Raw genomic sequence first — 17,601 nt, forward strand, 5'->3', positions numbered from 1 at the left:
AAAATAATGTTCCATGATTGTAGTAGGTAAGGAGCGTTCGTCGTTTCGCTGGACCTCCGTTACGGAGGGTCATCATGTCTTCGAAGACCGCCCCTCTCTCTCTCTCTCTCTCTCTCTCTCTCTCTCTCTCTCTCTCTCTCTCTCTCTCTCTCTCTCTCTCTCTCTCGATGTCGTCAGAGGAGGTTTGGCACAGGAGCCGTTCTATGCTCCTCCTCAGGAACCCCCTGATGGGGGACAACACCCTCTGAGCCGACCGCCCGCTCGTGTTATGTACGCGCAGCCTCGCTTTTTGTTAAGCCCCTACTGGACTGGTGTGTGTGTGGGTGGGTGGGGTTGTCTGCCAGCTTCAACCGCGCAGGCGAGGGTTTTTTTTTAGGCTAGGTTACCGTATGCGGCGGTTTGTTATCGTAGTCGTGGTTGGTTGTTATCGTACTCGGGTTGAGGGGGAGGGAAGGGTGTGGGTGGGTGTTATCGTACGCAATGACACTGTTATTGTACTCGTGGGATAGCGTCGTGTGTAGACGTAATATATAACATGGTTAATTACTCTACATAAAGATATTGTCATACAGTTGATGCTGTCACAGACGACCACAGAGTAAGGGCTGCAAAGATCCTGGAAGACGTAGGCGAAAGCGTGAATTGTATGAGGCCCAAGGGATGAGAGAGGGAGAGAGAGAGGATGGTGGGCGAGCGGTGCATTTTCCCCAGTATTATTGTAGATCCGGTTCTGTACGGGTGAGGTTTATCAAGGACGATCTTCTCAAGACTACTGGTGATTCGATCGTCCATAACAGCGCCTCACCCCCGACGCGCGCGGGGTGTGTGTACTGGTATCGGCTCTGCAATCAGCCCAGATACACATTATGACGCACTCCACTCCTCCTCCTCCTCCGTAGCCACTCACACACTGCTTTATCCTTCATCGCACTGAAAAATGTGAAGCTAATTTTACGGTAAGGGTGAAGGGTATATTGCAGGTTAAAGCTTCTAGTTTAAGGTTATTTAAGGGAGGGGAGGGTCTGGTCGGGTCATAGAGAGCACAGGGGGGATGGGGGCGAAGCAAGCTTGAAAATACAACATAGGCTTTTTGAGGATAATTTGTCACATATTCGTCATAGGAACATGTGCTGCAGGAGCAATGCAATGAGGGAAACTTGAAACTCAGGGTTCGATTTTTAGATCATTTTAAGTATGAGAAAATTAAGGGATCTAAGCGGTTTAGGGACGCTGAAGTTAACTTCAAATGAATACTTATCACGTAAAGGGTTCGCACTTAAGTGACCCCCCTCCCCATCCCCTTTTTTTTTTACCAGGGCGATTAAGATAATCTTAATTATGAACGAAAATCGGCACGTTTAGAAAACGAGTTTGGTGACCCTGGCGGGGTGATTGTTTCCGTTGCCCGACGCCAAATTGCACAGTTTTAAGATGAAGCAATTAATTACATTGATCGCCGTCGTTTGAGTCTTTTTTTTTTTATCTCTCTCGTCGTGTATTATAAGCGAGTTCTTCTGAAAGCTGGTCTCATCAACTGTTCACCGGTGTTTTGTTTATAAGCGCCAATTGCAGGGTCCTAACTCACTCTGGGCGGCAAAGTGGTTCGCATTCGTCTTTGTTGACGGGTCGGTCATCGGCCGAATCCGTTTTCTGTTAGCTTCCCTCCACACACACACACAGACAGACACACAGACACAGAGGTTACCAGGACGCACAGACACTCACAGGATTATTGTTGTGTTCGATCATCTCATCGTAGATGGCGAACGAGTTGTCACTTTTTCCCTGCATATGTATCGACCAGGAAGGTTTGGTCTTGCGCTCGCGCGCGTCGTCCCGCATTTAAGTGGTGGGCACCGCAGCGGCCAGGGCGAGGAGCGAGCTAGGCCAGCGCTCGACATGGTGGTGAAGACGATCGTAGCGAGAAGCATGTTGGCCCCCCTTTGCTCCTCCTCCTCCTCCTCCCTGCCTGTTAGCTGCGGTGTATCGTCGTACCGGACCAGTTGTTCGCTGGTCATCTTTTCCTGGTGGTTCTCTTAGCGTAGCCGGAGGAGAGCCGCAGCCGCCCCTCACGGTCATACATTTTCAAATGTGCTTTGCTGAGACGTTGGTGTTTATGGTCCTGCACTCGGCTTGGGTTGGTTACAGCGCGTCACATGTATATTTTGAGATTTCAGGGGTAATGAGGCTCAGATATTGTTGAAGATTTAATATTTTTTTTCTATATTTTTATATAATAAAAAAAATAATAATATATATATATATATATATATATATATATATATATATATATATATATATATATATATATATATATCACATAATACTCTCCAACAGTAAGGATTCGAACCCGGGATCTTTTGAGTTCTAGTTGGGAACGCTATATATATATATATATATATATATATATATATATATATATATATATATATATATATAGCGTTTCCAACTAGAACTCAAAAGATCCCGGGTTCGAATCCTTACTGTTGGAGAGTATTATGTGATATATATATATATCTTTCTTTCAAACTATTCGCCATTTCCCGCATTAGCGAGGTAGCGTTAAGAACAGAGGACTGGGCCTTGGAGGGAATATCCTCACCTGGCCCCCTTCTCTGTTCCTTGTTTTGAAAAAAAAAAAAAAAAAAAAAAAAAAAAAAAAAAGAGAGGGGAAGATTTCCAGCCCCCCGCTCCCTCCCCTTTTAGTCGCCTTCTACGACACGCAGGGAATACGTGGGAAGTATTCTTTCTCCCCTATCCCCAGGGAATATATATATATATATATATATATATATATATATATATATATATATATATATATATAATGTGTATGTACAAATCCACACACGTCTCATCTTTCTCCGAGAGGCTCATCATTATATCTTGGTTGCTGCTGTTGTGTGTTGTGTGTGGGGCTCGATAACACACGACCAGTAATTAGGGAGACGTCTGGGGTGTGAGTTACAACCTACCAGGTTGAAGCCAGTCGTCATAACCTTTCTCCCACCCACTACCGCCCCTCCCCCACAACCGGCTCCGGCATTGGACCTCGCAGACATTTTCCTGGTCGCTTGGGGGGAGTGTGGGGTGTTCTGAGCTCGCCAGGGCCCGGTAACATGGGTTATCGACGGCTACCGGGGTGGAGGGATGGGATATATATAAAGGTAAATGAATGCATGTTGCGAGACTTTCCTAGTGTACCTCGGGCTGAACCTTCGAAGATTTGATTCTCCGGGACCAGGTTGGGGATGATTCGCGTTGAGATAGATAGATAGATAGATAGAGAGAGAGAGAGAGAGAGAGAGAGAGAGAGAGAGAGAGAGAGAGAGAGAGAGAGAGGAGTCGAATCGCTAGATCACGAGAGCGTTGGGTAGTGTGTGTGGTCGTTGGCGGGCGACAGACTATCAAAAAGGATCGTGTGTGTGTGTGTGTTTGGCTTGCTCCTTGTTTTCCGTCTCTCTCTCTCTCTCTCTCTCTCTCTCTCTCTCTCTCTCTCTCTCTCTCTCTCTCTCTCTCTCTCTCTTCTCTGCTGAAAGACGAATTCTCGTATGGTCTACGTACACGTGCTAGCCCTGACTACTTAAAAAAGTATAGTATAGTTGTAAGTATTCGCTGGTTATTAGTCTTGCCTTCTGCCATCTGTACTGTTGAATGAGCAAACCCTACCCAACCCGCACCACCTTCCTTTCATATTTGAACTCCTTTCGAGAGAGTGTCGACCATTTCAGTTATCCGTTCCACCCGAGGTGGAAGGTGTGTGTGTGTGTGGGTGTGGTGGGGAGATGAAGGAGGAAGAGGGGGGTGGTTATAACGGTTGGGGGGGGGAAGGGGTGGAGCTCCTTGAAACGACCGGTGATGAAAGTACGACTTCCCCCCTCACCACCTCAGGCCACGGCAGCCGGGGCATTCGAGGGTGGGTCGACCCAGGTGATGATGTGTTGAGCAAGCTTTCACCATACATAACCCAGACCTAAGGGTTCGACGGCACGACGACCCCCCCGCGCGCCCCCTGCGCGAGCGTTACGATCCCGAACCCCCCCTTGTGGTTAGCGGTACGACCTTTAACGATGCTGCTACGACTTGTATAGGCCCACGACGACGACCCCCCCCCCCACAGAACACAAGTGTTATACAACCCTGGGACACGATGGGACGACCCTTGTGTATCATGGCCTGGCCAGGTGCGGTCAGAGGTCACGTCTTACCCGTCGTACTCAAGGAATTGAACGTAATTCCAGCTGGACATTAAACCCTTAACGAACGAAACGAAAAGTCATATATATATATATATATATATATATATATATATATATATATATATATATATATATATATATATATATATAATGTATTTTATTTTCAAATTATTTCGGCTTTATTTTGACGAAATTTTGCCATAATGTGAATAATTGTTGCTTATTTACATATATATTTTAACGAAACCTTTGCTCATGATTGTTGTATGAATGGAATGTATGATTTTCGGTGGATTTTGTAAAATAATGGCACACGTTAGATTGAGCGTAATGGATTCGCTAAATAAGAAATCATATTTGAACAAGATTCCGCTATTTTTTGTTTTTTTCTTTCTTCTTTTTCAAATTCCAAAAACAGACAAAGTTGTCACTTGAGCGAGGTTATGTTGAAGAGTGCGTTGTCTGTCGACGTCTCACTGAGAGAGCTTCATGGAGTGCGTCGTGAGGCTTGCATAAGCAGACAGTATTTGAAAAATTGGAGGTGCGTGGCGTGAAATGCTTCGTCGTGGAGTGAGTGTGGGCGAGTGTGTGGCGGGTGGAGTGAGTGTGGGCGAGTGCGTGGCGGCAATGTCAAGGAACATCCTCCAGCAGGTCGAGGGACGGATGACCTGGTGGAGGGGTCACAGTACCGGCAAAGTTCACCAGGAGGAGGAGGAGGCGAGGGTTGAACGATGTTCCCCCAGGCGACGCTTGGCGGTCACTGGTCAGCTGCCTGGGTGCTGGTGGGTCGGAGTGGGGACTGGCGGAATATTGGCGTGTTTACGCCACTTTTGGCGGGTTTTTTGCCGCGGCTCTGGCGTGCTTTGGCGAATAGTTGATGGGGTTGTTTTTTAAGATGATGTACCTGGAATAGTTTTATTTTTCTTTTCTCTCTAACGTTATTTGTTAAATGGTTACTTATCATGTGTTGAATGGCAGCTTCTGTGGGAGAGTTCCTTCATGTCTGGTAACACTGCTTTTTACGTAATTATTTTTTTTTTTGTCTCGTTTGGCATATGATTGTTTAAACTGTCGTATACTTTGGATTATCTCGTAAGTTTTGTCTTTATAGGCTAGTTATGGTACATTAGGCATGCCATGAATATTTGGCAAGTGATTAGCATATTATTTCCCCCCTGGGCTAAGTAGAATTGTAATATTTGGAGAACGTGAATATATATATATATATATATATATTTTTTTTTAATTAAATTCCAATGCAGGCCAGAAATTTCTCCCGCGTTCTCCACTGTAGTTAAGTGCAAGAAATACGTGGAATGACAAGTGTGTGTGTGTGTGTGTGTGTGTGTGTGTGTGTGTGTGTCATGACTGTGTTGTGAAGGGACGGAGGATGTGTGTGTACGTGTGTGTGTGTCATGACTGTGTTGTGAAGGGACGGAGGATGTGTGTGTGTGTGTGTGTGTGTGTGTGTGTGTGTGTGTGTGCGGGTAACTCAGTGTACGTAATGAAGAGCGTAAGGACGCGTCGTGTCTTGGAAGAGTGTGTAAGTTGGGATGGGCGGGGAAGCCAGCGCTGGCAGTGCTCCTGCAGGACTTCGTCTTAGGGCCTCCACTGCTGCTACACGTCTTCGTAGAACCACTGTGTCTCGACGGGCGTCAGAATTGGTCATAGTCTGTGGTCTTACAAGTGCACTTTCGTGTAATAATCACATCATATATATATATATATATATATATATATATATATATATATATATATATATATATATATATATATAGAATCCTCCCCTCTCGTTTTTAATTTTCCAAAAGATGGGACAGAGAAGGGGGGCCAGGTGAGGATATTCCCTCAAAGGCTCAGTCCTCTGTTCTTGGCGCTACCTCGATGACGCGGGAAATGGCAACGAGTTTGAAAAAAAAAAAAACTATTGTTGGAACGAGTGTTGGGAGGTCGGGTCTGAGTCTGTCTTGAAGAGAAATATTGCTCCCTCAAAGTAGTGTTTAGCCACAAGAAATATTGATGTTTGAGGAAGTATTGAGATGAGAAATATTCTTTCTCGAGAGGAAAAAGAATTTATATAGAGAGAAGAAGGCTATTGCCTCGAGTACGAAGCGGAGAGAGAAATGATAGATTTTGAGATGATGAATATTGAGGTGATAGATATGATAGATTTTGAGATAATGAATATTGAGGTGATAGATATGATAGATTTTGAGATGATGAATATTGAGGTGATAGATATGATAGATTTTGAGATGATGAATATTGAGGTGATAAGATTTATTTATTTATTTATTTATTTATTTTTTGAGAGAGTGAGTGTGAGAATTGTTATTATGAGACGTGAAATATGGCCTCTCCATCTCCACCCTCATGCGATGGATGTTGCTCGAAGTATTGATTAAGTGTTCCTGCATCTATCTACCCTTCTCAGTTTCAAGTCTCTCGTCCTCTCTCTCTCTCTCTCTCTCTCTCTCTCTCTCTCTCTCTCTCTCTCTCTCTCTCTCTCTCTCTCTCTCTCTCTCTCGGCCCATCAAGGACGGACAGGCGGTACGAAAAAATAAAAAAAAAAAGGATTGTATTAAGTATAGATGATGGAGGCGATCGTCGCTGACAGATGGCAGCACCGACCGAGGACGTAAACAGACCGCCGGAGCGAAATTACCGACCGATGAACGATAATCTCGATCGTAATGTGCGAGTTCTGAACGTAAAGGGAAATCACACTTGATTGTAGGATACGCCAGGCGTAGGCGGCGTCTTTGGAACGCTACGCCACTGGGGCGGCTGCGTTCCCTGGTGGGTGCACCGGCAGCGCTTTGCCGCCCGCCCGCGGCTCCACGAGCGCAGGCGTCGGTCGCCTCCCTGGCGTCCGACGCGACGCTTGCGCCCGTGGCGTCGCCGCCCGCGGCTTTACGCGCGGCGTTTAAAGACAAAAAAAAAAAGGAAGATCGTTTTCATTTCATTTATATTTTGTCGTTGACAACATTTTTTTCTCCTCCAATCATGACATGATGTGATTAGAAGGACTCTACGTATTTCATGGCATTTGTTTCATATACAGTTACGAGCATATTTGATGTACATTAAACATTATTATTAGAATGATAAGCGTTATCGTTATACAGTGATAAGCATTAGTGTGATGCAGTGATTAACAGCATTATACAATGATGAGCATTATTATATAATGACAAGCATTATACGCTAATGAGCATTATTATATAATGATAAGCATTGATGAGCATTATTATATGATGATAAGCATTGATGAGCATTATTATATAATGATAAGCATTGATGAGCATTATTATATGATGATAAGCATTGATGAGCATTATTATATAATGATAAGCATTGATGAGCATTATTATATGATGATAAGCATTGATGAGCATTATTATATGATGATAAGCATTGATGAGCATTATTATATGATGATAAGCATTGATGAGCATTATTATATGATGATAAGCATTGATGAGCATTATTATATAATGATAAGCATTGATGAGCATTATTATATGATGATAAGCATTGATGAGCATTATTATATAATGATAAGCATTGATGAGCATTATTATATGATGATAAGCATTGATGAGCATTATTATATGATGACAAGCATTGATGAGCATTATTATATGATGATAAGCATTGATGAGCATTATTATATAATGATAAGCATTGATGAGCATTATTATATAATGATAAGCATTGATGAGCATTATTATATGATGATAAGCATTGATGAGCATTATTATATGATGATAAGCATTGATGAGCATTATTATATAATGATAAGCATTAATGCGCATTATTATATAATGATAAGCATTAATGCGCATTATTATATGATAATAAGCATTATACATTGATGAGAATTATTATATAATGATAAGCATTAATGCGCATTATTATATGATAATAAGCATTATACATTGATGAGTATTATTATATAATGATAAACATTGATGAACATTATTATATAATAAGCATTGATGAGCATTATTATATAATTAACATTATACGCTGATGAGCATTATTATATAATGATAAGCATTGATGAGCATTATTATGCAGAGATGAGCATTATTATCATACAACGATACAGCAGGCATTTATCATCCTGCCAACACAAACGTTATCATCCTGCCAACACAAACGTTATCATCCTGCCAACACAAACGTTATCATCCTGCCAACACAAACGTTATCATCCTTCCAACACAAACGTTATCATCCTGCCAACACAAACGTTATCATCCTTCCAACACAAACGTTATCATCCTGCCAACACAAACGTTATCATCCTGCCAACACAAACGTTATCATCCTGCCAACACAAACGTTATCATCCTGCCAACACAAACGTTATCATCCTGCCAACACAAACGTTATCATCCTGCCAACACAAACGTTATCATCCTGCCAACACAAACGTTATCATCCTGCCAACACAAACGTTATCATCCTGCCAACACAAACGTTATCATCCTGCCAACACAAACGTTATCATCCTGCCAACACAAACGTTATCATCCTGCCAACACAAACGTTATCATCCTGCCAGCGTAACTCGGACGTATGTGTTACACGTTGATGTCCGCCCTGGGCATCAGTCGACTAGGATGCTGACCATGAGACCTCGTCATCTCCCTGGAACCTGGCCAAGGGAGGGATCTACTCGGCCACTCCCTGGCACCGCGCGCCCACGCCCATGCCCACGCCCTTCGGTAACACGGCGTGTTTGTGGCTCTGTGTGTGTGTGTGTGTGAACTGGGTCGCTGGGGCTCGAAGCGTGGCATGCCCTGACCCACATTAGTCGTCCACATGCCGGGGGGCGCGGGGCGCCCCGCGCCACCGCCACCTCCTTCCCTCACTCCCTTCCTCTCGCTTGGCATGTTCCCACCCCTCCGGGACCACCTCACCTCCCCCATCACCTGGTCATTAGTAATGCAAATGTCTCCTCTCCCTTAGATTTCTTTAGTTGGTCAGACTGTAAGAGGCCGAAGTGTGAGAGGGGGGTGTGTGGTGGGGTGGGCTGGAGGAGGAGGTAAGGGGGTAGAGGTCACGTGATGGTCAGAAGGACCTCCCCCCCCCCCACGAGCCTGGTACAAAGGGGCGATCCTACCTGGTTCCCGAGGGCCTCCTGGTTCTCCGGGACTCCACATCCCCGTACTGTGAGGGGTCGTGGCTTGGCTTACCGCCTTTCGCCCCAGCCTTCGTCGTCCCCTTCTGCCGCCCTCCCCCAGGCGGGTCCCTTGTGGTCTTTCCTACATGGTCTCTCGTGCCTGGTCCCTCGGACCTTCCGATCGTCGCTCCCCCCCCCCCTCCCACCGATCTGTCCTTCGAACCTCCCTTCCTGGCGCTGTCTGACCTCACCCGCTCCACCTCCCCCTCTTTGTATCTTCCTGTTTGCTCCCCATCTCTTCTTTAGTCCCTGGTATCCATCTACCTGGCCTAGGTATCCATCTACCTGGCCTAGGTATCCTAACTCTCCCTGGTACCCACACTCCGTGCTCCGTACCTATCCCCAGGTATTGTCCTTCCCAGCTCCTTACCTATTCTTTGACCCTTGGAACATTCCTCCCTAACCTTCTTACTCGTCCCCCTGGGATCTCCCTGTTTCCTCCCTGGCCGCTTACCTCCCTCCTATCCTTGACGAGGCCTACGCCCTCGTGGCTCTGCAAGGGAGAGTACCCTCTTCTCTCGTGATCCTGAAGAAGGGCACTCTCCTTGAATCTCCTAATGGACAGTTTCCCTCTTGCGTCCTAGAGGGAGCGTATTCCTCCAGGGTCAGAGGGAGAACATATCCTTCCTTGGACCTTAGGGAGGGTATCTCTCCTGGGTCCTAGGGAGGATAAACCCTCCTATGTCATACCCTCTCCTGGGTCCTCCTACGTCCTAGTTTGCCCAGTGCCTTCGTCAGTCTGCTCCCCCGATCTTTTACAGACGTGCGGAGGAACATCCTTTTGCTCGCGGACGTGTTTGAGTTGCACGCAGTTGGCGACAGCCCGACTTTTCTCGTAGAACTCTTCATTACGCAAAGATTTACCGTGTGTCAACACTGGAGAAGTGTTCGGTGGGGGGGGGCGACGCGGCGCGCCCCTCTCTCTGAACCCGGCCGGTACTTCGCTGCGTTCATGGATATCTCTCTCGTCTTTAACGTCGTGACGTAATTACGCGTTTGAAGGGGACGACGTGATGTGGAGTATAGCTAATTGCTTGAGTTACCCTGATTCGCCTGTTTTCTATACTAGCGCCCTCTCGATGCCCGAGAAAAAAAAGAAAAAAACTAGTTCACGAACGAACTTTTCAGGTTTTGTTTATGTGTGTATGTTCGACGTCGTTAGTAGATGTGGTAGGACGTGTAATGTCGATGCTTAACGATCGTTAACGGGTGTTGGGCGCAGTTCCCCCTGTGTCATTACCGTCCGAAAAAAAAAAAAAATCCCGTTTTCTAATGAGGGCGCTCGAGAAGCTGGGGGTGGGGGATGGATGGAGGTCCGAAAAGGTGGTCTGTGTTGGGCCGGCGACTGCAGCGCCCCGTATGGTCCGTGTTGACGACCGGCGGTGTTAACGAGTCGGCCATGTGTGGTGCGGGCCCTCCTTGTAAGGCTGGGTCCGCTCACGGGAGCCACTTTACGAGAGCAGTGACAGCGCTGGTCTTAGAACGAGTGGGTGGGAGGGATTTATGGAAGCAGTGACAGCGCTGGTCACAGCTGGTGTGAGTGTGTATGGAAGCAGTGACAGCTCTGGTCACAGCTGGTGTGTGTGTGGAGTTTATGGAAGCAGTGACAGCTCTGGTCACAGTTGGTGTGAGTGTGTATGGAAGCAGTGACAGCGCTGGTCACAGCTGGTGTGAGTGTGTATGGAAGCAGTGACAGCTCTGGTCACAGCTGGTGTGTTGGGAGTTTATGGAAGCAGTGACAGCGCTGGTCACAGCTGGTGTGTGTGTGGAGTTTATGGAAGCAGTGACAGCTCTGGTCACAGCTGGTGTGTGGGGGGTTTATGGAAGCAGTGACAGCTCTGGTCACAGCTGGTGTGTGGGGGGAGTTTATGGAAGCAGTGACAGCTCTGGTCACAGTTGGTGTGAGTGTGTATGGAAGCAGTGACAGCGCTGGTCACAGCTGGTGTGAGTGTGTATGGAAGCAGTGACAGCTCTGGTCACAGCTGGTGTGTTGGGAGTTTATGGAAGCAGTGACAGCGCTGGTCACAGCTGGTGTGAGTGTGTATGGAAGCAGTGACAGCTCTGGTTACAGCTGGTGTGTGTGGGGAGTTTATGGAAGCAGTGACAGCGCTGGTCACAGCTGGTGTGAGTGTGTATGGAAGCAGTGGCAGCTCTGGTCACAGCTGGTGTGTGTGTGGGGGGGTTATGGAAGCAGTGACAGCGCTGGTCACAGCTTGTGTGTGGGGGGTTTATGGAAGCAGTGACAGCGCTGGTCACAGCTGGTGTGAGTGTGTATGGAAGCAGTGGCAGCTCTGGTCACAGCTGGTGTGTGTGTGGAGTTTATGGAAGGAGTTACAACGCTGGTCACAGCTTGTGTGTGGGGGGTTTATGGAAGCAGTGACAGCGCTGGTCACAGCTGGTGTGTGTGTGGAGTTTATGGAAGCAGTGACAGCGCTGGTCACAGCTGGTGTGTGTGGGGAGTTTATGGAAGCAGTGACAGCGCTGGTCACAGCTGGTGTGAGTGTGTATGGAAGCAGTGACAGCGCTGGTCACAGCTGGTGTGTGTGGGGAGTTTATGGAAGCAGTGACAGCGCTGGTCACAGCTGGTGTGAGTGTGTATGGAAGCAGTGACAGCTCTGGTCACAGCTGGTGTGTGTGGGGAGTTTATGGAAGCAGTGACAGCGCTGGTCACAGCTGGTGTGTGTGTGGAGTTTATGGAAGCAGTGACAGCGCTGGTCACAGCTGGTGTGTGGGGGATTTATGGAAGCAGTGACAGCGCTGGTCACAGTTGGTGTGAGTGTGTATGGAAGCAGTGACAGCGCTGGTCACAGCTGGTGTGTGTGGGGAGTTTATGGAAGCAGTGACAGCACTGGTCACAGCTGGTGTGTGTGGAGTTTATGGAAGCAGTGACAGCGCTGGTCACAGCTGGTGTGTGGGGGGTTTATGGAAGCAGTGACAGCGCTGGTCACAGCTGGTGTGTGTTGGGAGTTTATGGAAGCAGTGACAGCGCTGGTCACAGCTGGTGTGTGTGGAGTTTATGGAAGCAGTGACAGCGCTGGGGGTTTATGGAAGCAGTGACAGCGCTGGTCACAGCTGGTGTGTGGGGGGTTTATGGAAGCAGTGACAGCTCTGGTCACAGCTGGTGTGAGTGTGTATGGAAGCAGTGACAGCACTGGTCACAGCTGGTGTGTGTGGGGAGTTTATGGAAGCAGTGACAGCTCTGGTCACAGCTGGTGTGAGTGTGTATGGAAGCAGTGACAGCTCTGGTCACAGCTGGTGTGTGTGGGGAGTTTATGGAAGCAGTGACAGCACTGGTCACAGTGCTAGGGTGAGAAGGTTATGGGAGAGCCAACGGTGTCAAGTCATTTGCTTTCTCTTCCTCCTTACCCCCGTGTGTTCTCCCTTTCACCTCTTATTCTCCCCCGCTCTCCCTTTGGCCTCCCTTCCTCATTCCTCCCTACCCGTCCCTCCCCCGGTGGTCAGTGAAGGGCGTGGTCACCAGGCCAGGTAGCCACTAACAAAGTTGACCTTTCGGACGCCCGCCCTCCGCCGCGCTCCCGACTTGTTTCCTGCACGGGTAGGTCTCCAGAAGGGGCCAGGTGGTGGTCGTGGTCGTCTGGGAGAAAAGAGTCTTCGTCTGCGTCGTTGTTCGTCAAGGGAGGGTGGGGGAGGAGGTCGTCTGCGTCAGGAGGGTTGGGACAGAGGGAGAGGCGTTGTGTACATCGTCAGCCAAGTCGTCTGCACATGGATGGGAAAGGTCTCCAGAAGGGGTCCGGTGGTCGTGGTGGTCGTCTGGGACAAGAGTCGTCGTCTGCGTCGTTGTTCGTCAAGGGAGGGTGGGGAAGGAGGTCGTCGTCTGCGTCAGGAGGGTGGGGACAGAGGGAGAGGCGTTGTTTACATCGTCAGCCAAGTCGTCTGCGCATGGATGGTTATGAATGTGTGTGTCGGAGGGTCGTTGTCTTCGTTTCAGGAGGTCGTTTGGGCTAGATGGGCGTTCCAGTGGGTCGTCTAGGTCAAGCAAGTCGTCTTTTAGGCCGGGAAAGTCGTCTATCTTCCTGTTGGGGGGAAAGTCGTCGTTTGCGTGTGGCAGTGACGTCGTCTGGGTCGGGGGAGCGTCAGGGCGTCAGGTGGGGGGGTAGGAAGGGATGCCTCCGTCAGGGAGCTCCTGGCTGCCTAGCGTCAGGCGAGGAGGACGTCGGGGAGGTCGTCACACCAGCGTCAGACGGGTCGTGTTGTGTCAACGACGAGGAGGACCGTCGTCCTGGGCGACAGAGAGAGAGAGAGAGAGAGAGAGAGAGAGAGAGAGAGAGAGAGAGAGAGAGAGAGAGAGAGCAGCTGTGGCAGGCGATGGACGCAGGCGGACTCTCGTAGAGGTCTGGACGCGGCGCATTTTCGATGCACCCACTACCGCGGTGTATAGCCTGGAGGAGGCGTAAAATGTAAAGTATTTCCGCTTCGGTTTTGACCGCCTGTTATGTTTAGGGCAGGAGGAGGAGGGAGGTGGGATGGTTGGAGGAGGAGGTGGGGTGGTTGTGGAGGAGGAGGTGGGAGGTGGGGTGGTTGAAGGAGGAGGAGGTGGGGGGGATGAGTAGTTTGCCCTGCCACGTAAGGTTGCCATCTCGTGTCGTAAGCGAAACCGCTCAGCTCCCGGTGGCAGGACGGCGAGGAGGAGGAGGAGGGAGGACGTTTCAGTGGGCTGTTTGCTTACTCTCTCTCTCTCTCTCTCTCTCTCTCTCTCTCTCTCTCTCTCTCTCTCGTCCGGCTGCTGCTGTCTTGCATCGCGGGGGCCCCTTGGCGAAGCCCGCGCTATCCTCCGGCGGCTTCGAAAGAGGAGCCGGAGTGACGGGCGAAGGTAAACTCCCGGTGTTGGCGGCGGGACGTCAACAAGAGAGAAGCGGTGTGGAGGATGAGGAGGAGGAGGAGGGCGGGTCAAAATTGAGCAGTTGCGCCCGGGGCGAGCTCCTCTCCACCCCCTGCAAAAAAAAATTATGGACTCACCCGAGACGAAGGGGTTTGGCCTTTTTGGGGGGGGTTCAGGTGTTGGTTGGTACGGGCCACGACACCCTTGCTTCACGTGGGTATTATCCACCCTCACCCCCAGAGATCAGATAATCTTCCCCCCCTCTCTCCCTCTCCCTCTCTCCCACTCCTTATTATCCGGGGCGAGAAACATGTCCCCCCACACACACACCCATCCTCCTATTATCCGGGGCGAGAAACATGTGTCCCCCCCCCCACACACACCCATCCTCCTATTATCCGGGGCGAGAAACATGTGTCCCCCCGACACACACAACCCCATCTCCCCCTATTATCCGGGGCGAGAAACATGTACAGAGGAGTATTTTACCGGGGTGGGACGTGGCGATAAAGATCTGCCGAAGGAGGGGGGGGATAAAACGCGAGCGAGATTCTCCGTGTTTATCTCCGCATCTTCCTCGGGGTCTCCGGTTGGGGGGAGGGGGGCCGATATTCAAGTGGCGCGTAGATATGTGATTCAGCGGGACGGCAAGTGTGTTATCGGTGTCCGGAGTGGTCAGCCGATACCAATGGTCAGCCGATACCAACACCCCCCACGCCTCCCTTCGCCACGCCTCCCCCTCCCTTCCACCCTTCCCCCCCTGTCCTTCTAAAGGCAGGTGGTTAATGGCCATAATTGCAGAGGGGGGGGGGGGGTAATCGTTGTCCTCCACACACCCCCCTTCCAATCAACCCCGGAGAACCAACCCCCTTGACACAACCCGTTGGACCCGTGGAGAAGGCCTTTTAGAACGCCCGCCTCTCCCATACAGGGGTATGTGTCTTCGGGCAGACGATATGGGCGCATTGCGTTTTCTGTGACTTATTTTGTGTGTGTGTGTGTGTGTGTGTGTGTGTGTGTGTAGGTTATGAGGTTGAGAAGGTAGTGGGTGGATGGATGGATGGATTGATAGAGGCTTCAGATGTGGGAGGTGGGGGGCACCAGAGAGTCAGTCTCTCTCTCTCTCTCTCTCTCTCTCTCTCTCTCTCTCTCTCTCTCTCTCTCTCTCTCTCTCTCTCCCCGTGTGGTACAAATAGGTGATCATGAACGAACACTCTCTCAAGAGGCCCACACCCCAGTCATCATCATCTTATTATCTCTCTCTCTCTCTCTCTCTCTCTCTCTCTCTCTCTCTCTCTCTCTCTCTCTCTCTCTCATCATCGTCATCATCATCTATAACACCACTGACGCAAGCGGCTGGTATCGGGGGGGAGCGATCACATTACGACAGGAGTTACGAAGTGTTTCGCTCCGTCGCAGGATGGAGTACGATCATTAGCTGCGGTGATGAAGCACAAGCGATATTATCCCGGGGCCAGACTTGGCTGCCTTGGGATTGTCTACTTTTGTTTATACAGGATGGCATATTATATATATATATATATATATATTCGTACTATTCGCCATTTCCCGCGTTAGCGAGGTAGCGTTAAGAACAGAGGACTGAGCCTTTGAGGGAATATCCTTACTTGGCCCCCTCCTCTGTTCCTTCATTAGGAAAACTAATATATATATATATATATATATATATATATATATATATATATATATATATATATATATATATATATATATATATAAGGTTAATAACAGAGGTTAGTATATGGTAGTGGAGGAATATGTACCCCTCTACATACACTGGGGACCTCATACCGTCGGAGGCATACCACAGTGGTGCTCTGAAAGGGGGCGAAAGTCAGGGGGTTCCCCTACCGTGACATATCTCACGGAAGACCACAAGACGCAGAGCGAGAGAAGAGAAACGTAGAGCGAGATTGGATCCTACATCATACCCACTGTGGTCTGCTGCTGGCCTCTACCTACCACTGGATACAGTGTATCTTTCATCCCCAGTGTTACAGATGTACTTTGTATGTGTACACTTATGAGAATTACCCCTCGTTTTCTAAGTGTATGGGTCTTATCCTTCGTTTTCTCTGTGTATGGTTCTTAGCCTTCGTTTTCTGCGTATGGTTGTTATCTTTCGTTTTCTATGTGTATGGGGTACTATGGAAGATTTTTGTCCCCCATTGTTATGAGAGGGTCGTGTGACCGAGGGGCGAGGAATCTGCTATTTTCGTGTAACGTTTGCGTTACTTTGTTATTTGTATGAAGGAGGAACGATACAGCGTTCCATCTTACTTAAACTGTAACTGGGTTATGCCTATTCAGACAACTGTCTTTTGAGAAAATTGGTGTAATTGTCAAGTCTGGGTCAGTGTTAGTTAATGGGCCACACGGAAATTGGGAATGGAGATGTTGTTGGTAGGTATATGAATTTAGATTTTTTTTCTTTAACTAAATACTTTGATATAAGTTAATCGATAAAGTAGTTTTTTTTTTGTTGTGATTGGCACTGAACACGCCCTTGAAAAGAAATAATTTCCCTCCTCCTCCTCCTTCTTCAGGTACCAGTTCTTCCTGCAGGTGAAGCAAGACATTCTCCAGGGGCGTCTTCCAATCTCCCAGGAGCTAGCTGCCGAACTGGGCTCATATGCCGTCCAGTGTGAGTATCGGGATTTTATTTTTGAGTCTTTATGGTATACTTTTGGACGTCGTGCATCAAGTTTTTAAGGCACTGTTTTTGTTCTATATATACAAGTCTTTAAGTAAATATGTTGACTTTGTGGTACGTGTGTTTACTTAGGAGAATTATGAGCTGTGGTTGATCTTGAGTTCTGAGACTGGATTTTGAGATCATGGGAGTTGGAGGACTATCCATTGCTACAGTAAGCCTCCGTACACTATGCACGTCTCTCGGTTTTTCGAAGGATATTTCCCCAGCGAGAGCACACACACACACACACACACACACACAGTATGGTCTGGTGATTGTACAAAAGCTCCAGGGGAGGGGGAAAACAGATCCTTCGCAAAGTGGAACACTTCTTGTCATGCTGATGTTCCGCGGTGCGAGTTATGAATGTGGGCCTTGTGGACCGGCCGGAATGACTGCCGGCCGCATTAACACTGTCTTGCCCCCCAGGGTCCAGCCTTGTTAGATGTTGACGCCAGAGTTAATCATCATCCCCGGTTACCCCCCAGGGTTGCGCTGTCTTCTTTTCCCTCCCTCTCCTCCTCCTCTTCCCAGTGGGTTCGCCGGGTTGGTTTTATGCATCGAGCCGTCTTCATTAACCCAATATTTAACGAGTTAGCAACGATGTGATGAGGTATTTACGGCATGGTGGCGAGGGAGGGTGGAAGTGAGGGGT

At 48.5% G+C, this 17,601-nt stretch overlaps 1 protein-coding gene across 16 annotated transcripts in view; it reads left to right on the forward strand.

Moving 5' to 3' along the window:
• Positions 1-17,601, forward strand: part of LOC139763209 (uncharacterized) — a 708,912-nt gene that overhangs the window by 596,393 nt on the left and 94,918 nt on the right. For all 16 annotated transcript variants that reach the window (XM_071688990.1, XM_071688991.1, XM_071688992.1 and 13 more), the window contains one exon: positions 16,798-16,895. In XM_071688990.1, the coding sequence (XP_071545091.1) occupies positions 16,798-16,895 (98 nt within the window). The remainder of the gene's footprint in view (positions 1-16,797; positions 16,896-17,601) is intronic.

The sequence above is a fragment of the Panulirus ornatus genome, chromosome 46 (assembly GCF_036320965.1).
Source record: "Panulirus ornatus isolate Po-2019 chromosome 46, ASM3632096v1, whole genome shotgun sequence".
Lineage (NCBI taxonomy): Eukaryota > Metazoa > Arthropoda > Malacostraca > Decapoda > Palinuridae > Panulirus > Panulirus ornatus.